Source organism: Ornithorhynchus anatinus, chromosome 5, assembly GCF_004115215.2.
Source record: "Ornithorhynchus anatinus isolate Pmale09 chromosome 5, mOrnAna1.pri.v4, whole genome shotgun sequence".
NCBI classification, from domain to species: Eukaryota; Metazoa; Chordata; class Mammalia; order Monotremata; family Ornithorhynchidae; genus Ornithorhynchus; species Ornithorhynchus anatinus.
The window spans coordinates 49,791,769-49,814,041 of NC_041732.1; the positions used below are offsets into that span (position 1 = coordinate 49,791,769).

Consider the following 22,273-nt stretch of genomic DNA (forward strand, 5'->3'; position numbering starts at 1 on the left):
CACAAACCAACCACCTCTCCCATCCCCCTTCTTTCTGTCAAGAAGCTATAGAAATAGAAATTTTAACCTTAACTGGCCAATACCTTGGACTCCAAAAGGGACAAAAAAAATCCAACCACATCACATTTTATATATATATATATATATATATATATATATATCAATGTATTTTATTTCAAAGTAGTTTAAACATCTGTTATTTCTGAAGACTTAAAAACTATCAGGTTGCTTCCCTGAGCATTAAAATCACTACCTGGACATTTATAAAACCTACCCATTAGGCACACCATTCTTTCATTCCCCTTTCCTCTCCCCAGATTCTCAGAGCATTTTAAGACGGTGATTTGGATGGGCTTCAATGAGAGTATCCACCTGATTTGTCTTTTTCAAATTCCAACGCGATTTTTAAGGCAGTGCCATTAAGGCCGACAGACTGCATGTTACAAATGATGGTGACGACGATACCTTTCGGGGGAATCACTAACTTGTTATCTGTAGCCTCCGCGTCCAGTTCTTCCGGAAGGATCAGCAGAACACTACTTGCTCCCACCGCGCCTCCAGTATGAGACGCGTAATGCCGCTGCTGCCTGCACGAACCGTATCTCTGCTGCTTCTCCACGACGCCCCAGGCCATTGCGTACTTGCCCTCTCTGTCCCAAGACATCTCTGTGTTGGGCACCGGGGTCCACATCATCATCATCGTTTCAGGCTTGAGGTACCCGGGTAAAAGCCTCCCGTCTGAGTTCTTCAACATCCCAACTTGGTACCCGTAGAGCATTGCGTTTCCAAATCTGAGCAGATCGCCGACCGTTGACAGGTAGCCACCCCCGGCCCACTTGTAGGAGTTATCCACGTACGGCGTGTTGACGAGACGTCCCTTTTTATTATACGCGTAAAACCTAAAATGAAATCAGAACCATCAGTGGTGGATACTAAGAATTCAGTATTCCACTTTTCACTACCTGAGCTGAGAAGTGGAAAATGGGCCACTGCTTATATTTAGGGACCAATAATTGTCAGAAAGGAAGCACGGCACTTGAAATTCTTAAATAGGTCAGATCAGTTTGGACCCCTGTTCTAATGCATGGATTACTGGGGAGGCCACACTAAGAAACAGAGCAATAAACCTAGAATGAGAAAATATGGGGGTGGTTTCTTCAGTCTCTCTGCTGATATAAATGGTGTCTAATTCTCCAATGGTTTGGCAGTAAAAATACACTGAACCTGCATTTTTTCAGACACTATAGTGTCCATTCATAACCTCTGCATTTATCTTCAATGGTACCTTATATAAGTCACTTTAAACCCCTCTAGATCTCTTGTCTACAACCACAAAATGGAGATGAAGCTACTATATCGTCAGGAGGTTTCAAAATGGTAATACCTCTAAGGAGCTCGAGAGTTCTTTGGATCAAAGTGCCACATAAATCCAGAGCCTTAAACCTGACCTGAAGCAGCACCGGCCGGTATATGCTGTCACTATGGTGGAGCAAAGAATGACACTCAGCTCAGATGAGCCGCTTTTAAGAAGTGAGTTTTGAAAAAAGTAGAAAATGGAAAAGGACAAAACCATGATCAGACGTAGATGCAAGACTCCGTTATCTAAGGACTTCTACAGACCTATTCGATCGTACCTACTGAGTGCCAAACGCTGTACTAAGTGCTTGGGAGAGGACAAAATAACAAGTAACATACACATTCCCTGCCTACAGTGAGCTCATGGTTAGACTTGGATTCTGAAGGGAAGCAATCTCCTCAGCAACTTAAACTTGGACAATTTAACATCCCTTCATATTACATTGCTACACGCTATCCAAAACAGTGACCAAGCTACCATCAGTAGAGACATTGGAAAAAAGTCCCCCAAAAACATTGGTTTCCCCTTTTGTAATTTTCTACCGTTAACTAAGCACAAGAGCTATGCTGAGCTGGAACCACCTACTGCCCTCCGAAACCAGAGTAAAATAAATGTGGCCCCTTCTCTAGAGGTTTTTATGCTCTGAAAGAAACGATACCTAAATAATTTTCAAGTTTAATGCCCTATTTAAAAGTTTACTGATTGCCCTGAGGATTCGACATTTGTATTTGTTGTAGAACGAAGCCATTCAGCGGCAGTACATTTTTCAACTTTTGGAAATTATTACTTTGTGTTCCACGAATGCTTCCAGGCAGAGTGCTTTATATATTCTTGGGGAACAATAAACCCAACTTGTACGATTCCCTTCGCCTTCCCACCACAGCATTTTAAACCATTTACATCCACGTCTCGAGAACTGTGTCGTCTCAATTATCTCCTCCTATAGTGTAACAGACACGGTGAGAGCAATCGATCTAAGCCTTAATCCTCTGAGTAACTTTTCATTCGGTGGAAATTAATTTGCTTTTTCAGGCAAATGGTTTTTGTCCAGTTGGAATGACAAACTTGACTCGCCACACGCTTACGGAGTTTGACTGTTGCGTTTACCAGCTGGGAACCTACATACCGTCTCCTGAATAGGCCCTAATGCCCCATGACATGATCTTATAATTGCAAAACCATTCGGTTCGCAATGGTGCCATGGTCCAAGCACCCATTTCTTAATTATACTTGAATCTCCAGGCTGCACACAATGATTATGCAGCCAAGGAAGCTTGAAACCCACAAACTTAATGATTCAAGACATTTTTATTACAAAATGTTTCTTAAATTCCTTGGAATGTGAGTAATGTTCCTTCACAGGCTTTTAGTACAATAGGAGATTTAAGGATATACTGGCAGGGAATGACTTCAAGAGTTATATCTAGGGAGAGAATGTTATTACGTAAAAAAAACCAAAATCCTGGTTCTTTGGAAATGAAACATTACCCACATTTCCTAGGGCCTGCAAGGATTTGAGTTTTACTGCTAGATGCTGTCAGTTGAGAGAATGTATAATAAGTTCGACAGGTGAGCGTTATTTTCTAGCTTGTGTTCCAGTATGATTAAAGTCATAGATCACATCCACACTACCAAAATGAGAGAGATTTCAGCAAAATTACTGTTACTGACGGACTCTAACAGCTCAAGTGGAAATTGTTGTGCAAGCGGATACTCTATGTTTCTGCCAGCAAATAGTATCAAAACAGACATTGCTTTTCGTGTTTTCACAAATGGCAGCGGTACACATCCACTTGCTTTTTTAGCCAGTGAGGATAGCCAAATGCTCGGCAAAGATATCCACGGGCTAGCTGCCACTCATTTGCTTTATCTCCTCTCTAGAAGTTCACAATTGCCTAAGAATCCCCAAAGGGGTCTTTTGTATATTCACTGGCTGCCCTGTGAAAGAGTTCTTCAAAAGGTAAGAGCGGACATACCTCTAATAAAGTCTGGCCCGCTCAGATGTAGCCTCGTAGCACTGCTTTATATCAACGTAACCTTTTGTGCCCATAAAGTCTTTTGAGCCAAAATAAATACAGGGGGAGATAAAAGAGAATTGCTGAATGCCAAGTGGGAAAAGGAATAAACAGCACGTATCAATTCCTAATCCCTCCCGCTTTCGGGGGGCCCCAGCCGCCCTCTAGAAACTATCATGAGAAAAGAGGGAAGGGGCAGGATGATTAGGAGGGGCTGTCAAATGCCGGGGTTCGATCGTTCTACCCTTGAGCCCCAAGAAGTCACTGATGTCACCTGTTAGAAATCTGAACGGTCAGGTTCCTCGCTGCTTCCCTTTGAGCAGCCTGGCTTAGTGGAAAGAGCACGGGCTGGGGAGCCAGAGGACACGGGTTCTAATCCAGCCTCTGCCACTTGTCTGCTGTGTGACCTCGGGCAAGTCACTTAACTTCTCTGGGCCTCAATTACCTCATCTGTAAAATGGAGATTAAAACTGTGAGCCCCCTGTGGGACCACCTGATGACCTTGAATCTACCCCAGCGCTTGGCACATAGTAAGCACTTTAACAAATACCATAATAATTATTATTATCACTGCTTGCTTCATACCCATGCACTCTTTCTCCAGACATGGAAGCTACCCATCTTTCCTACAAAATAAAACTGAGTTAGCAATTTTACCCTATTTTCACACTTTGAGGAAGCAGAAAGTCCTAAACAAAAGCAGAAATTACTTTCATACATTCTCGGTCGTTTTGTCGTTCAGTCTGTGTAGGACAGAGGAGCACATGCGGGCAAAGACATGGTTATACTAAGTTACTAACTAGAGTACTTCTCTGTATTTTTTCAAGGATGCGTGAACTACTGAGGTATTCGTAAAGGAGAGCGGGCAGCTTGGCTTTCAAACACGCCGTCTGGAGAGTGGCCCAGAATCGGGGCGAAGCCTGGGCCGGAAACACGCTAACGCAACTGGTTTAAGCTGCACCAAGACTACATGGCATTTATGGGGAGCATATTCCCTATCTTCTGGCACCGCCAACCCACTACACTGACAGTCCGATTACACAGAGAGACTCTGAAAAGTGATACCACCCACCCACTCTCAATCCCCACATTCCAGCAATACAAGGTAGGGGTGCAAAATGATTCAGTTAGGAATAATGCACTATCTTTTGTTGCTTTAGGAATTTCTAGGCAGAGATTCCAACGCTCATAGTTTTCCTGATTACCACCAGCAAACCGATGAGCTCACTACACCTCGCCCACAACTCCATTTTTACCTGCCTCATGCCTGCTATTCCTTGCCGGGTGGAGGAGGAGAGTGCATGTGTGAAGAGAGGGAGATCCCCATACATCTGGAGAATGCAAGAAAGGGCCAACTTCAATCTGGGGCCCCCACCAGCCCATTAGCCTTGGCATCCCTCTTCTCCCTTGGCTTAAATTCAGGTTTGCAAACTAGATATCAAAAAATGGTTTCTACACCTGCCTAGGGCAAACACAAACAGAACTCGTAGATTGGGGAAGCTCACTTGTCCTGTTCCCCCTAGGTCTGTAGGTTGAGAACTTGTTGATTCATACTAAAAACATCACTTCCTCCTGCTGAAATATCTTCCCCCCAAATTCTGGGAAACTGGTATCCTTCACCTTCTGGTGAAGAACAGAAATATCCTAGCAAATCAACATGAATGGTACCAAAAAAACAACTTAAACAAGACATCAAAACATAGTCTGGTATTACCCAAGAATCGAGACCAAACTCTCCAATTTCTATAGTGACTCTAAACTTTAAAGAAAAAAGACTGCAAGCCCAGTGGGTGAAGGTGGTGTCTTCCTGGTTGGCCCAGACTAATGATCAGTGAAACACCCATAGGACTTTTGGACTAGGGAAAAGCAAGGGTCAGGGGCCAATCAACACACTGGAAATTTCTAACCCTTGCTCATCAACGACTGATGATACTTGACCTGGAAAACCTTTCAACCCTGGCGCTTAAGCTATCCAACCTGACATGGTACATTAAAAACCCAATTAAAAACCTGTTTACAAAATTCTGAAGTAAGGCTATATGATGACGAACCCTGCATATGTTTTATATATTTAAGAAAAACACAGTTTCCTTTAGTTGTGAAAAATAGAATTCCAAATTACTTTAAGAGGAAAAATGAACGTCGAGTTCTGCTAAATACTGAGCATAACATGATTTACACTTCTTTACCAGTTAACCATCTCACCTTACATAATGATTTTGCTATTTTAGAACACATGCAGTAATTCAGAAAGGCAGCAATTCAAGTACTTTCATGTGTGAATCTGAAGCAGAGCACACAGCTGCTGGGATAAGTGATTCTTCTCTATGAATACTGTTCACAGTATTTAGCTTTACCTGTAATTTTTTTCGACTGAACTTTAAGAAGGAGGTGTATGACCTTAAGATATATGACCTTTCCCAAAATTCCTTTAGTAGATGGGAATCTATTATGAACATTTGAAATAATGGAAAATTAAAACGCTACCCTTGAAGTTTATAATATTAAATATCAAAATGCTATGAGGTTACAAACGTGACAAACACATTTTCCACTGTTAAAACAGCTGAAAAAGATTTAATACACTTACAGTGATTTTCAAGAATGGAAAACCTGAAAGTTTGCAAAAATCAAACTGATCTCAGGATTTTTCTGTGATCTGCCTTTATATTACAATTCCCCTAATTTTTCCCTTTTCTGTATTTGAACACCTGAGTCAATGAACTTCACATCTTTTCCCTGAACTTTACGTCCAGTTATCTTAGAAAGGGGAGAGTTGTAGAAATGTATAGTCTAGATTTATTAGATGGTGCGGATGAGAAAAAGCCTTTGGAAAAATTTCTAACCAATTAGAAAACAGTGATTTTATACCCTTGGACATATTTATATGGGGGCTAGTCTCCTCCTTTGCTTCTCCCCACCTTCTACCCTAGTTCAGGCTTATGAGAATTTCTGCCTGGGCTCTGGTATTCCCCATCGCGGCTGAAACTCTTAGAGAAGTAGGGTTGCTTGCAGTGGATTTCGCACGGGCCTGGGAGTCAGAAGGACCTGGGCTCTAACCCCGGCTCCGCCACTTGTCTGCTGTGTGACCCTGGGTAAGTCACTTCACTTCTCTGTGCCTCGGTTCCCTCATCTGTAAAATGGGGATGGAAGCCGTGAGCCCCACGTGGGACAGGGACCGTGCCCAACCTGATTACTCTATGTACCTCAGTGCTTAGAACAGTGCCAGGCACAGAATAAGCATTTAAGAAATCTCAGTATTTATACCCAACATCTATTCTCACATCCTCTCCAAGAGGCCTTCCAGACTATGCCCTCGTTTTCTCTTCTCCCACTCCCCTCTTTTCTGCCCTCGTACTTGCACTCTTTATTCACTCCACTCTCAGCAGTTATGTACCTATTTGTAATTTACACTCCTGTCTGTCTCCCCTTATAGACTGTAAGGTCCTTGTGTGCAGAGAACATGCCTGCCAACTCTATCTTGCACTCTCCCCCCACGCACTTACCACACTGTATGTGCTCAATAAATAGGATTGATTGATTTTAGTCCTATCCTCAGCACTTACATTTATTTGTACATTCAGGCATTACTCAGAGAGGTGGTGTGGTCTGGTGGAATGAGCACAGGCCTGTTCATCAGAGGAGCTGGGTTCAAATCGTGCCTCTGCCACTTGCCTGCTAACTTTGGGGAAGTCGCTTAATAATAATAATAATTTTGCTATTTGTTTGGCACTTACTATGTGCCAAGCACTGTTCTAAGTGCTGGGTAGATACAACATAAGCAGGTTGACCCACATGGGGTTCACAGTTTTAATCCCCATTTTACAGATGAGATAACTGAGGCCCAGGGAAGTTAAATGACTTACTCAAGGTCACACAGCAGACAAGTGGCAGAGCTGGGATTAGAACCCATGACCTCTGACTCCCAAGCCCAGGTTCTTTCCACTGAGCCACGCTCTGTGCCTCGGTTTCCCCAATTGTAAATTAGACTGGGAACACCAACTGGAAAATGAGACTATTGCCCCCACTCTCACCTCCCAGTGCTTAGACAGTTCTTGGCACAAATTGCCCTTAATAAATACCACAATTATTGTCATCCAGGTATATTTTTACTACTTATAAATCCTAGCTCTTTCTCTGGCTCCCACTATATGTAAGTCATTTGCAAAACTATTTTTCCCATTTGACTGTAAATGGATTCAAGGCAGGGAACGTCTTGTTTCTGTTGAACTCTCCCAAAATTTACTCACAAGGCATTCATTATAGATCAGATTGATTGATGGATAGATCGGTCTCTCGGGCATGTACAGGGGACAGAGAGGAGGTGGATGCGCATTGCTAACAAGGCAGACTCACCTTAATTTTAAGTGCCACCTACTGCCCTCCGCCAAGACAAGCCCATAATTAAAAGTTTGATGGGTTTCTCCCAGCCATTCCTCTTGGCAGTGAGAGAAAAGGGCACGTGCAGTGCCTTGGTCGGTGGTGATCAGAGTACTACACCAATAAGCTTTATTTTCCCAGGCCAAAGCCAGAAAAATGGAAGCAAAGAAGACTCAGTGATTTCTTAACGCTCACACTGTGGGTCAGTGACTGAGAGCAAAACAAGAAATCAAAGGTTTTTGAATCTTGGGCACCTGAATATATACAGTGGCGTGAACAATCAAGTACCCTTTACCTGGCTCTATTGTAAATCACGGGCTCATTTTCTTCCTGCACAGTGGTTGGCATCCCCAACTCATGAAATATTTTCTGCATGTAGTCCACAAATTTCTGTCCCGAAGCTCTTTCCACTATGGCTCCCAGAAGAGTGTAGCCGAAAGTTGAATACAAAAACTGACTACCTTGAGACATCAGTGAGGAAGAAAAAAAAAGAGACACCGGGGTATGGTTAAAAGATGGCAACAGTGACTGCCAGACATTTAACTTGTTACACTAACATAATATGTGCCCACCAGAGATTTGTTGAAAAATTAATATAGCTTTCAAGGCGTGATATCTGGCTTTGAGATTTTCCAGTAAATTCATCAACTACATATAAAATCACCATGGTAAATGGTTTCCCCGTCTCCAGGGATCCAACCCACATCCCACCTCCATTACATGTGAAAAGATAAAGAATCCAAAAGTATACAGATCAACGAAAAGGTAAACTCAAGGACACATGATCGAATGGGTGAAGTCCCTCCCTATCCACAGTGAAAAATAAACTCAAGAAATACTCTTTCTTCATATTAAGGCTTCATGCCAATTTTTGTGTTTAGCTTCCGATTCACACTAGTGTAAATCTACATTAATAACGGCATTTGTTAAGCGCTTATTTGTGTGCCAGACTGTTCTAAGCGCTGGGGTAGAAACAAACAAATCCGGTTGGACACAGTCCCTGTACCTCACGGGGCTCAGTCTTAATCCCTTATTTACAGATGAGGGAAGTGAGGCACAGAGAAGTGAAGTGACTTGTCCAAGTTCCCACAGCCAAGTGCTGGATCTGGAATTAGAACCCAGGTCCTTCTGACTCCCAGGCCTGTGCTCTATCCACTAGGCCACGTTTTCTTCCTCAAATATTATTCCTTCAAAAAATTACCCACTTCTTGATTTTCCTTAAGGGCTATCTTATATTCAAAGAATAGATATTTGCCATTCCTCCCCAGCCCCAACGACTCTCAAAAAACCTGGTGTAGATGAGGCATGACGCCCTTCTTCTTCATTTGACACCATAAAGGGCAGGCAGCAGCTGAGAGTGGGGGCAGAGGGGGAGGGAAGGAGGAGAGGAAAGGGCTGGATTTGGGAGGGCGATGAGTACATCTAGCAGCCGGGGCAGCTTCATTCCTCTTTCCGACGCTGGTAATGGGGCTGACCGTTCCAAATCTTAAAATGTTGTTCGTGACGGTGCCGATCACAGTTGACTTTTACCGTTCTATGTACCTCTCGTTGCCCTTTTAGACTGTGAGCCCCTCGTGGTACTTATTTTGGGTTTATCCCAGCAATGAGTACAGTGCCTGGCACGTAGTAAGCCCCCCTTAAGGTAACACTAATGCTGTAATAATGATCAACTAAGAATGAAGACACAGGATAGTCTTAAATATAGCTAGATTTAAATTGGCTGCTTTCCGACTGCTCTTCCTTTTGAGGAAGTGACACCAAATGAATAAGAAAATGGATGGCGCCAAGGCTCATCCACAGTGTTTAACCCTTTCTAATATTCTGATGTTGGCATCATTGTGAAATCCTGAAAATTAATACTGAATTAATGACTATTAAGAATAGGAATGAACACTCACCTGGTTTAAAGAATAAAGGATCATTTTTAAATATCCTTAAGGACTCGATTGTATTTTCAAACTTCTCTTTTAAATACAATTCGTCTTGTTCGAAATCATTCTTTTTTTTGCCAGATTTTGAATTGCGGCCTTTGCTTTCACCCTCCTGTTCTGACCTAACCTGGGCTAGATCACTCTTTTCAGTTTTTTTGTCTTCTTTCTCTTTCAAGTCTCTCTCGTGGTTGGATTCCAGTGTCTCTCTCATCCTCAAGCCTTTTAGGGCTTTCTCCTCTTTCACCTTTTTAATATCCTTTTCATAGTGACGAATTCCACTTAAGTGTGAAATCAGTAATCGTGTAGTAACAGAAACCTAATAAATTCATAAAACAGAAAAAGTTAAATTGAGCAAAAAACGTTAATTCCACGTTACATGCTTTTAACGTTTAGGGATGCCGGAAAGTACTAGACCTACTTCCCGATTTTAAACCAATTTTTCCTTGCAGTTTTCATGAGCCAAATTTCTGACACCGTCAATACTCTGGACCGAATGACTTGCGCACGTGTCAAAAAGAAATAAATGCGCCATCCATTTAAAATGTGAAATAGACTGTTTAACATTTAGTAAAATGAATGTTTCATACCTTGTCACCTTCATATTCTTTTTCTGGGAATTCGGGGACATACTTCTGCACTGGAACATCGAGATCTAATTTTCCCTCTTCCCACAGCTTGGCAATGGCCACCATCGTAAGACACTTGCTGATGCTAGCAATTCGCATCACTGTCTCTGGTTTACACGGTACTCGATTTTCTACGTCGGCATAGCCCAAACCTTTAAGAGAAAAAAAGGCACAAGGTCTCGGAGTGGAAAGTAAGTCTTCCAAAGGTTCTGCAAAATGCTGATAGAAACCCACGGTACTAGTTCAGCTAATTATTTTACCTTCAAAATATCAATTAAGATGAGACCTCATAAGGATATCCCTCATAAACATTCAGGTCACTGACAACTTCACACCAACTACTAATTCCACAAAAGATGGTGTTAAAAAATATCTGTGCTCCAGTCACCCCTTTTGTGGAACAGCAAAGTTAGCACCTCCTTTTCAAATGAGTTCCTTAATGGTAAAAGCTAAACAAGTAGAGAATCAAGATTAATTGCTTTTTAAGAAAGAAAGTCTCAGATAGAACCTAGAGGACTGTAAAAGTTAAGTACCTCTGAAAGATTAAGTTCTCATTTTGGCAAGTTCTTTAAAGCAGTAGTTGTCAAACTTCCTTCTCTCGCGAAGCTCCGAGGGATCCTGAAACACATCCCCCTATGCTCCCACCAAAGCTTTCTAACATCCATGATGATAAGGTAGCCAAATTTGTATATATTATTTATTACCCTTTTTATTTTGTTAACGAGGTGTACATCCCCTTGATTCTTTTTATCGTGATAATGTTGTCTTGTTTTTGTTTCGTTGTGTTTTGCTCTGCCGTCTGCCTCCCCCGATTAGACTGTGAGCCCGTCATTGGGCAGGGATTGCCCCTATCTGTTGCCCAATTGTACATTCCAAGCGCTTAGTACAGTGCTCTGCAAGCGCTCAATAAATACTACTGAATGAATGAAATTTCACTTCACTGGCAGTAAAATGGACAGGGCGATCACTCCTGATGATGACACCTGGCAATCTGGTAACCTCAGTCCCCTCCCCATTCCCAGGCCCATTTAAGCTTTCTTCTCCAACTCCCCTACTCCCATCAAGGGCTTTAAAAGAGTTTCCCCACTTCCCCAAACACCCAAGCCCTCGTGCCTCCACCCTAATGACCGCATCCCTGGAGCAGCTGATATAAAAAACAGCCTGTTAAAACAGATGTTATAAAGCTGAAATCGTGTAAATTTGCTAGCAATAGCATTTTATTAAGCTCCTGCTGGGTGCGATGTCTGAACCATGTGCTTGGGAGGTTTGAAACTAAAGAAGTGACACGTTCCTTGTCTACAAGAAACCAACACTGACAGGAAGGACACAAAAATACTTTGGAAATAGAACAGTCCAAATAAATAACTGAACGTACAGCTGAATACAAAGGTGCGGAGGATTGGGATAAACAGTTACCTTAGTGCTAGGGATGTCTGATAGCTTGTATGACCGAGGGTGTGGAGATTCATCAGGGAAGACCTGGTGGAGGCGGTGGGGAAAGCTACGATCTGTCAGATTTCGGGAGGGAGGGAATTCCAAACCAGCAGAACACTGTGTGTGAGGGTACGGGTGGATGCGTGAGAGAGGAGAGTGAGGTGCTGTTAGAAGGTGTGTCTGGGATGGAGGAAGAGAGGACATTATTGCGGGGTGAGCTGAAGAGCTGTGAAGCCAAGTGGGAGGAGTTTTTTTCCTTAATGCAGCAGGAGATGGGATGCCAGCAGAGGGTTTTGAAGGACGGAGAGAGTTGTGTGCTGAGTGGTGCTTTAAGAAGATGATCTATGTAGTATACACACTGTAGGGGGAGAGGTTGGAAGCAGGGAGAAAAGCAAGGAAGCCAAAGTAGTAGTCTAGCTGCAGTATGGCCAGAGTTTATACCAGATAACTGTTAGGATGGAGAGGGAGCAGTGGACCTGGAAGATGTTGTATACATATGCAAAACCAGCAACTCTTGGCGATAGAACGAACCTAAGTGTCACAAGACCGCAAGGAGCGGAGGTTGACAGTGAGATTCGGCTCATCTAGGAGAGGGAGGATGGTGGTATTATGAATATAAAAGGGAAAGTTTTAGTTATATTGAATTTAAAGTGCCAGGGGGACATCCGAGAAGGGGTGTGGAACGTCCAGTCAGATGAGAGATCGAGATAAGCAAAACAGATCTGGAGTCACCTGCATTAAGATTGTGGCTGAAGCCAAGTGTGTAGGTGAGCTCCCCAAGAGATTATACAGAAGAGTCAGGGATGCCGAACAGAGCGTGGGTCACAGGAACAAGGATGCCCACAGGAGGAGAGGCAGAACGGGAGCCTGTGAACTAAACCGAAGAGTGGTCCCAGATGTGGAAGGAGAACGAGATTAGTACCATCTCTCAGCAAAACTGAGGTCTGAATTAAAGTCCCGGACAGCCAAACTCCAAAGTATCCCACCGCAGACTCCCGGCAGTTAATTTTTCATTTTATAAATGTTGATTAACAGTTTGCCTTTAAATTGATTTCCTTCAGATAACAAAATAAAGCATCAGTTGGTATCTGAAATAGAAAAGCCATTCGACAAGGCGTTTTCCAGGGCCTACCTTCCGACCAGACTTCTTCTCCATCTACGGAAACTCCAACTAGTACGCCGGGGGCTCCGACCTCATCCTGAGTTGCAGGGAAAAAATGTACAAAACAAAGAAATCAAATTCCTATTTGAATAGGGGGAGGGGTGAGGAGAAGTGGAAGGATTAAAGTTAGGAAAAGAGGGAATTGAGAGGGGAGAAAAGAGAAGGGAAGAAGGCGGCAAGGGTGCTGAGAGAGGTGGTGAGGGGAAGAAGTATTTGTTAAGCACTTACTCTGTACCAAACACTGTACTAAGATAATGAGGCTGGTCACAGACCCTGTCCCACCTGAGACTTATAGTCTACGGGAGGAGAGGGGAAAGGAGGGGAGGAAGAAAACTGCCCTTTCCATCTGCAAAGTCCTTCTGAGAGCACATCCTTAATTCCGTTTTAACCTTCCCATTTTAAATCCCCTCAACTGCCACTTCAGCAATTCTGTCCCACTTAAGTATTCACAAGTACTGGAGAAGCAGCGTGGCCTAGTGGAAAGAGCATGGATCTGGGAGGCAGAGGACCTGGGTTCTAATCCTGGCTCCACCACTCGTCTGCTAGGCAGTTGGGCAAATCACTTCACTTCTCTGCACTCAGTTCCCTCACCTGTAAAATTGGGAGTAAGACTGTGAGCCCTATGTGGGACGGGGACCGTGTCCAATCTGATTACCCCGTATTTACCCTAGGGTAACACTTAGTAAACACTTAAGACATTCAATTAAAAATAAAAGAAGGTGTGATGATGAGGAAGAAGAGGGACAGAGAAGAGAGGGGGTTGTGGGGAGAGATGAGGCCTCCCCCGTTTGGGGGCAGAGGGATGTGTGTTTTGGGGGAGGGGGGAAAGAGGGGCCAGAGTCTGATCTCGGCCCCCTGGGCTGCCCCCATAGTCCTGGTTGGGCATTCATTCACTGACTTGTATTTATTAAGCGCTCACTATGTGCACAGCACTGTACTAAGCATTTAGAAAGTACAATTCAGACACAAAGAGGGACAATCCCTGCCCACAACCGCCCTTCCGTCTGGAATAATAATAATAATAATAATAATGATGGTATTTAAGTGCTATGTGCCGAACACTGTTCCAAGCACTGGGGTAGATATAAGGTAATCAACTTGTCCCAGGTGGGGCTCACACACTCAATCCCCATTTTACAGATGAGAGAACTGAGGCCCAAAGTGGCAGAGTCAGGATTCAAACTCATGACCTCTGACTCTTAAGTCAGAGAAGCAGCATGGCTCAGTGGAAAGAGCACGGGCTTTGGAGTCAGAGGTCATGAGTTCGAATCCCAGCTCTGCCACTTGTCAGCTGTGTGACTGTAGGCGAGTCACTTAACTTCTCTGTGCCTCAGTTACCTCATCTGTAAAATGGGGATTAAGACTGTGAGCCCCACGTGGGACATCCTGATTCCCCTGTGTCTACCCCAGCACTTAGAATGGTGCTCGGCACATAGTAAGTGCTTAACAAATACCAATATTATTATTATTAAGTCCGGGCTCCTTCTGCTAAGCCATGAACTAGAATAAATAGCATTAGGTATAAGTATGGTTTTGTTAAGCGCTTACTATGTGCCGAGCACCATTCTAAGCGCTGGGGTAGACACAGGGTAATGATGTTGTCCCACATGGGGCTCACAGTCTTCATCCTCATTTTACAGATGAGGGAATTGAGGCACCAAGAAGTCGAGTGACTTGCCCAATCCCCATTTTACAGATGAGAGAACTGAGGCCCAAAGTGGCAGAGTCAGGATTCAAACTCATGACCTCTGACTCTTAAATCAGAGAAGCAGCATGGCTCAGTGGAAAGAGCACGGGCTTTGGAGTCAGAGGTCATGAGTTCGAATCCCAGCTCTGCCACTTGTCAGCTGTGTGACTGTAGGCGAGTCACTTAACTTCTCTGTGCCTCAGTTACCTCATCTGTAAAATGGGGATTAAGACTGTGAGCCCCACGTGGGACATCCTGATTCCCCTGTGTCTACCCCAGCACTTAGAATGGTGCTCGGCACATAGTAAGTGCTTAACAAATACCAATATTATTATTATTAAGTCCGGGCTCCTTCTGCTAAGCCATGAACTAGAATAAATAGCATTAGGTATAAGTATGGTTTTGTTAAGCGCTTACTATGTGCCGAGCACCATTCTAAGCGCTGGGGTAGACACAGGGTAATGATGTTGTCCCACATGGGGCTCACAGTCTTCATCCTCATTTTACAGATGAGGGAATTGAGGCACCAAGAAGTCGAGTGACTTGCCCAAAGTCACACAGCTGATAGGTATATATAAATATATACATATACACACACACATACATTTATATCCCCTGCCATCCCTTCCCCCCATTATCCCGCCCTCTGCTCTTCCCCCTTCCCCTCCCGTCAGCACTGTGCATATTTGTATATGGTATTTATTACCCTATTTATTTTGTTAATGAAGGCACTGTGCATATTTGTATATGGTATTTATTACCCTATTTATTTTGTTAATGAAGTGTATATCTCCATGATTCTATTTATCTTGATGATGTTGTTTTGTTCCCTTTTGCTTTGATGTCAGTCTCCCCCTTTGGGACTGTGAGCCCCTTTTTGGGCAGGGATAGTCTCTCTCTGTTGCCCAAATGTCCATTCCAAGCGCTTAGGCCAGCGCTCTGCACATAGTAAACGCTCAATAAATATGACTGGATAAATGAAGAAATGAATACATACACATACACCCACACACGCATGCAGACCACCGAGAAGGAGGTGGTGAGCTCAATAAGCAGAATTATCTTGGTGGGGTGGGGAGGGGGTAAGGAGGAGTTAGGAGGAGGAGGAGGAGGAAGGATAAGAAGGAGGAAGGATAAGGAGGAGGAAGGATAAGGAGGAGGAAGGACAAGGAGGAAGAAAGATAAGAAGGAGGAAGGATAAGGAGGAGGAAGGATAAGGAGGAGGAAGGATAAGAAGGAGGAAGGATAAGAAGGAGGGAGGATGAGGGGGAAGGATAAGGAGGAGGAAGGGTAAGGAGGAGGGAGGATGAGAAGGAGGGAGGATGAGAAGGAGGGAGGATGAGAAGGAGGGAGGATGAGGAGGAGGGAGGATGAGGAGGAGGGAGGATGAGGAGGAGGGAGGATGAGGAGGAGGAAGGATGAGGAGGATGGATGAGAAGGAGGAAGGAGGGAGGAGGAAGAAGGAGGGAGGAGGAAGGAGGGAGGAGCAAGAGGAAGGAGGGAGGAGCAGGAAGGAGGAGGGAGGAGCAGGAAGGAGGAGGGAGGAGGGAGGAGGAAGGAGGAGGAAGGAGGAGGAAGGAGAGAGGAGAAAGGACGAAGGAGAGAGGAGGGAGGAAGGAGGAGAGAGGAGGAAGGAGGGAAGAGTAAGAGGAAGGAGGGAGGAGCAGGAAGGAGGGAGGAGCTGGAAGGAGGAGGAGGTGGAGGCAGAGGAGGAAGGAGGAGGAGGAGGAGGAAGAAGAAGGAGGAGGAGGAGGAATGAGAAGGAGAAGGAAGGCGGAGATGGAGGCAGGGGAGGAAGAAGAGGAAGGAGAAAGAAGGAGAAAGGAGGAAAGAGGAGGAGGGGGAAGAGGAAGAGGGAGGGAGAGGCAGGGGAGGAAGAGGAGGAAGGAGGAAGAAGGGGGGAGGAAGTGGAGGCAGGGGAGGAAGAAGAGGAAGGAGGAAGAGAGAGGAGGAGGGAGAAGGAGGGAGGAGGGAGAAGGAGGGAGGAGGGGAGAGGAAGGAGGAAGGAGGAGCATGAAGGAGGAGGAGGAGGAGGAGGAGGACAGTGGGTTCCGCACCTTCATCCGCGCCAGCAGGTCCCGACTGGTGCGGACGGCCCTGGAGAAGCGGGGGGCGGGGCTGCGGGGTCCGGGGCTGCGGGGTCCGGGGCTGCGGGGTCCGGGGCTGCGGGGTCCGGGGCTGCGGGGTCCGGGGGCGTCCCCCGAGGAGGGGCTGGCGGGCCCCGCGCCCCGCAGGCCGCCCCCCAGCCGGGCCCCCACCGCCAACCCCAGCCCCAGCCCCAGCCCCAGCCCCAGCCCCAGCGCCCCGCAGCCCCGGGACAGCCACCGCCGCCAACCCCCACACGGGGGGCCGGAGGGCGGCGCGGAGGCGGAGGAGGAGGAGGACGACGACGACGAGGAGAAGGAGGAGGCCGCACGGGCCTGGCCCGGGGCCCCCGGGAGCCGCACCATGGCCCAGCCGACGGCCGATAAGACGATCGACCTGCACGCGCCCCTCCTCCCCTCCCCGCCCCCGCGCGCGCCAGGCGCAACGCCGAGCCCAGACCGCCTCGATCGCTCCGCTCGCCCCCCCCCCCCCCCCCCCCCCAGGACCGGCCTTCTACCCACCACCGACACCGCAACCGGAATGAGCACCACAACGCTTCTTTAGCCCTTCTCACCACCACCCCCGCCACAATAAGAAGAAGAAGAAGAAGAATGATAATAATAAAAAATAATAATAACGCTTCTTAAGCCCTTCTAACCACAGTAATAATAATCACCACAACGCTTCTTAAGCCCTTCTAACAACCACCACCGCCATAATAATAATAAATAATAATCACAACAACTTTTCTTAAGCCCTTCTAACCACCACCACCACCACCACAGTAATAATAATCACAACAATGCTTCTTAAGCCCTTCTAACCACCACCACCACGGTAATAATAATAACAACGACACTTCTTAAGCCCTTCTAACAACCACCACCACAAAAGTAATAATAATGGCAACAACACTTCTTAAGCCCTTCTAACAACCACCACCATAATAATAATAATAACACCACTTCTTAAGCCCTTCTAACCACCACCACGATAATCACAACAACACTTCTTAAGCCCTTCTAACCACCACCACAATAACAATAATCACAACACTGCTTAAGCCCTTCTAACAACCACCACCACCATAATAATAATAATAATCACCACAACGCTTCTTAAGCCCTTCTAACCACCACCCCCATAATAATAATCATAATAATAATAACACTTCTTAAGCCCTCTAACAACCACCACCACGATAATAATCACAACACTTCTTAAACCTTTCTACCAACAACCACCAAAATAATAATAACAACAACAACACTTCTTAAGCCCTTCTAACAACCACCCCCACAATAATAATAATAATAAAAGACTTCTTAAACCCTTCTAACAACAACCACCACCACAATAATAATCACAACAACACTTCTAAAGCCTTTCTACCAACAACCACCACAATAATAATAATAATAATAACAACAACACTTCTTAAGCCCTAACTATAGACCCGTCACTGTTCTAAGGGCCGGGGTGGATAGGAACAAATCGGGTTGGACGCGGCCCAGTCGTTCCTTCCTTCGTTCATTCATTCGTAGTCATTCATTCATTCGATCAGTCGCATTTAGGGAGGGTGACGATGGTGCCCTGTCATTCACTCATTCAATCAATCGTATTCATTCAATCGTATTTAGTGAGGATGATGATGGTAGCCTGCCATTCATTCGTTCAATCATATTCACTCATTCGATCAATCGTATTGATGATGATGGTGCTCTGTCATTCATTCAATCAATCGTGTTCATTCATTCATTCAATCATATTCATTGAGGATGATGGTACCGGTCACTGATTCAATCAATCGTATATATTCATTCATTCAATCATATTTCTAATGATGGTGGTACCCTGTCATTCATTCATTCATTCATTCAATCAATCATATTTATTGAGGGTGATGGTACCCTGTCATTCATTCATTCAGTCGTTTTAATTCATCGTTCAATCATATTTATTGATGATGGTGATAATGGTATTTATTAAGCACTTACTATGTGCCAAGCACTGTTCTAGCTCTAGGGGAATACAAGGTAATCAGGCTGTCCCACGTGGGGCTCACAGTCTTCATCCCCATTTTACAGATGAGGTAACTGAGGTCCAGAGAATTTTAAGTGGTTTGCCCAAGGTCACACAACAGACAAGTGGCAGAGCCGGGATTAGAACCCATGTCCTCTGACTCCCAAGCCCGGGCTCTTTCCACTGAGTCACGCTGCTTCTCTATTTATCGAGCACTTACTGTGTGCAGAGCACTGTACTAAGCACTTGGAAAGTGCAATTCGGCAACAAACAGAGCCAATCCCTGCCCACAACAGGCTCACAGTCTTGGAAGAGGGGAGACAGACATCAAAACAAGTAAACAGACATCAAAATACCAATGTAAATAAATAGAATTTTATATATATATACATATTTGTACACACATCAGAACAAATAGACATTGATATAAACAAATAGAATTATAGATAGGTACATATGTACACAAGTGCAGTGGGCAGGAAGGGGGTAGAGCAAAGGGGGCAAGTGGGGTGAAGGGGAAGAGATGGAGCTGAGGAAAAGGGAGGCTTAGTCTGTCCCACGTGGGGCTCACAGCCTCAATCCCCATTTTACAGATGGGGGAACTGGGGCACAGAGATGTGAAGTGACTCACCCAAGGTCACACAGCAGACAAGTGGTGGATTTGGGATTAGAACCCATGACCTCTGACTCCCAGACCCAGGCTCTACCCCCTGCATCATGCTGCTCCCCATCCTATGTCATGCAGCTTCCCATGCTGCTTCCGTTCTGCACACCCTGCTTTCTCATCCTCCTGGTGCCCGAATCATTTTTTCTATAAAAACGTTAAAGCCATGTTTCCTCACTCTTCAAGAACCTCCAGTGGTTGTCCATCCACCTCTGCCTCCAACAGAAACTCCTCGCCATCGTCTTTAAAGCACTCAATCACCTTGCCTCTTCCTACCACAACTCGCTGCTCTCCTACTACAACCCAGCCCGCACACTTCGTTCCACCAATGTCAACCTTCTCGCGGTACCTAGATCTCATCTATCGTGTGGCTGATGTATTTTTTTAATGGTATTTTTTTAAGCACGTACTCTGTTCCAGGCACTGTACTGAGTGCTGGGGTAGATACAAGGTTGTCAGATTGGACACAGTCCCTGTCCCACATAGGGCTCACAGTCTTAATCCCCATTTCACATGAGGTGACTGAGGCACAGAGAAGTGAAGTGATTTGCCAAAGGTCACACAGCAAAGTGGCTGAGCGGGGATTAGAACCCACGTCCTACTGACTCCCAGGCCCATGCTCTATCCACTAGGCCGCATTGCTTAATAACCTCTCGCTCAAGTCCTGCCTCTGGCCTGGAATACCCTCCCTCTTCATATCCAACAAACGATGACTCTCATGCCACCTTCAAAGCCTTATTAAAAGTGTATTTCCACCAAGAGGCTTTCCCCCACTGAGCCCTTATTTCTTCTTCCCTCACTCCCTTCTGAATCGCCCTTGCGCTTGGATTTTCACCCTTTATTCACCTCTCCCTTAGCTCCTCGGCACTTACATACCAATCCTTTATTTATTTATATTAATGTCTGTCCCATTCCCCCCGGCCCCCATAGACTCTAACCTCGCTGTGGGCAGGTAACCTGTCTTCCAATTCTGTTAAATTGCACTCTCCCAAGAGTTTACTACAGTGTTCTGCACTTAGAAAGCACTCAGTAAATATGACTGATTGATAATGTCATTTTTACTGAACGCCTGATGTATGCACAATACCGTGTTTAGCACTGAGACAAATCTATTCATTCATTTAATCAATCGTATTTATTGAGTGCTTACTGTGTGCAGACCACTGTACTAAGTGCTTGACACGTACAACTGAGCAATAGAGACCATCCCTGCCCACAATGGGCTTACAGTCAAGAGATGCGTCCCCGTCCACAAATAATTTACAGCAACAACACGAGGGTGGGGAGGGCTGATTGTTCCAGAAGGACACTGTTAATGGGTGGTGAGGTGAATTTGATTCTCTTAATAACATGTGCACTTTGAATAAAATTGCTATATTTTCTGGGGCTTTAAGTGGGAAAGTGGGGAGGAAAGCTATAATGGATCATGACCAGAGCTCTGAGCGTGTGATTGTCAGCTTCTTGAGGTCAGGGAATGTTCATTTACTCATTCATTCATTCAAATCGTTTTTACTGAGGTCTTAATAACAATAAACAGACACATTCTCTGTCCTCAACAAGCTCACAGTCTAGAGGGGGAGACGGACATTAATATAAATAAATAAATTACAGATATATACATATGTGCTGCGGGGCTGGGACAGGGTTGAATAAAGGGAGCAAGTCAGGGTGATGCAGAAGGGAGTGGGAGAAGAGGAAAGGAGGAGGGCTTAATCAGGGAAGGCTTCGTGGAGGAGATGTGCCTTCAATAAGGTTATGAAGTGAGGGAAAGTAATTGTCTTTTGGATTTGAGGAGGGAGGTCATTCCGGGACAGAGGCAGGACATGGGTGAGAGGTTGGCAGTGAGATACAGGAGACCGAGGTACTGTGAGAAGGTTGGCATTAGAGGAGCCAAGTGTGAGGGCTGGGTTGTAGTAGGAGAGTAGCGAGGTGAAGTAGGAGGAGGCAAGGTGAATGAGTGCTTTAAAGCCAAAGGTGAGGAGTTTTTGTTTGATGTGGAAGTTTGGACCACTGGAGTTTCTTGAGGACTGGGGAAACATGGTCTGAACATTTTTGTAGGAAAATGATCCAGGCAGCAGTATGAAGCAAGGACTGGGGTGGGGAGTGACAGGAGGTAGGGAGGTCAGCAAGGAGGCTCTTCCAAATGCTTAGCACAGTGCTCTGCACTCAGTAGATCAATCAATCAGTGGTCTTTAATCCACATTTTACAGATGAGGAAACTGAGGCATGAGTGACTTCCCCAAAGTCATATAAGCAGGCAGGTGGCAGAGTTGGGATTGGAACCTAGATTCTCCGACTCCCAATCCCATGCTCTTTCTGCTAGGCTAGTTGCCTGTCAAAAACATAAATGTAAACCAAAGGCATAAAGCCAAGGGTGCTTTGGGGTCAATGTGATGAGGGAAAGCAGAGCTTAATGGGGGAAGGCTCCCTGGAGGAGTTGGGATATCAGGGGGGCTTTGAAGAGGAGAACCGTGATGTGGGGCATTTGAAAGGTAAGGGAGTTCCAGGCAGGGAGAAGAGCATAAACAAGGGATGAGATGCAAAAGAGTTAATAATGAAGTCTAGTGAAGAGGTTCACTTGGGAGGAACAAAGAATGTGACCTGGAGTGGAGGGGGCTAAGAGAGTGACTAAGTACAAAGGAAAGAGCCGATGGAGTGCCTTAAAGCCAGTGATCAGGAGGCTTGACCTGGAGAGGAATGGTTAATTCCTGGAGGTTTTTGAGGAGCAAAGTGACAAGGGCAGATGGATGCTATAGAAGAAATCTCTAGAGTATTTGGTCCTGCTGTTGCTGCTGGCATAGCCCAGCTCTTTTTCTGGGTCCAGCAGAAGGAGGAAGTAGGGGGAACTTGTCACAGCAGTGACTGCATCTGGCTGCTAATGTCACTTACCTATCTCTGTCTCTGCTGCTG

The 22,273-nt window shown here is 45.2% G+C and overlaps 1 protein-coding gene across 1 annotated transcript; it reads right to left on the bottom strand.

Annotated features, from left to right (window-relative positions):
- Window positions 1-141: 141 nt before the first annotated feature.
- Window positions 142-16,916, bottom strand: LACTB (lactamase beta; the record flags this gene model as incomplete). The annotated part of the gene is made up of 6 exons (XM_029065941.1): window positions 142-899; window positions 8,048-8,213; window positions 9,651-9,999; window positions 10,271-10,461; window positions 12,876-12,942; window positions 16,650-16,916. Coding segments are annotated over 6 exons (1,584 nt in total), but the record flags the coding sequence as incomplete, so codon positions are not given.
- Window positions 16,917-22,273: the final 5,357 nt, after the last annotated feature.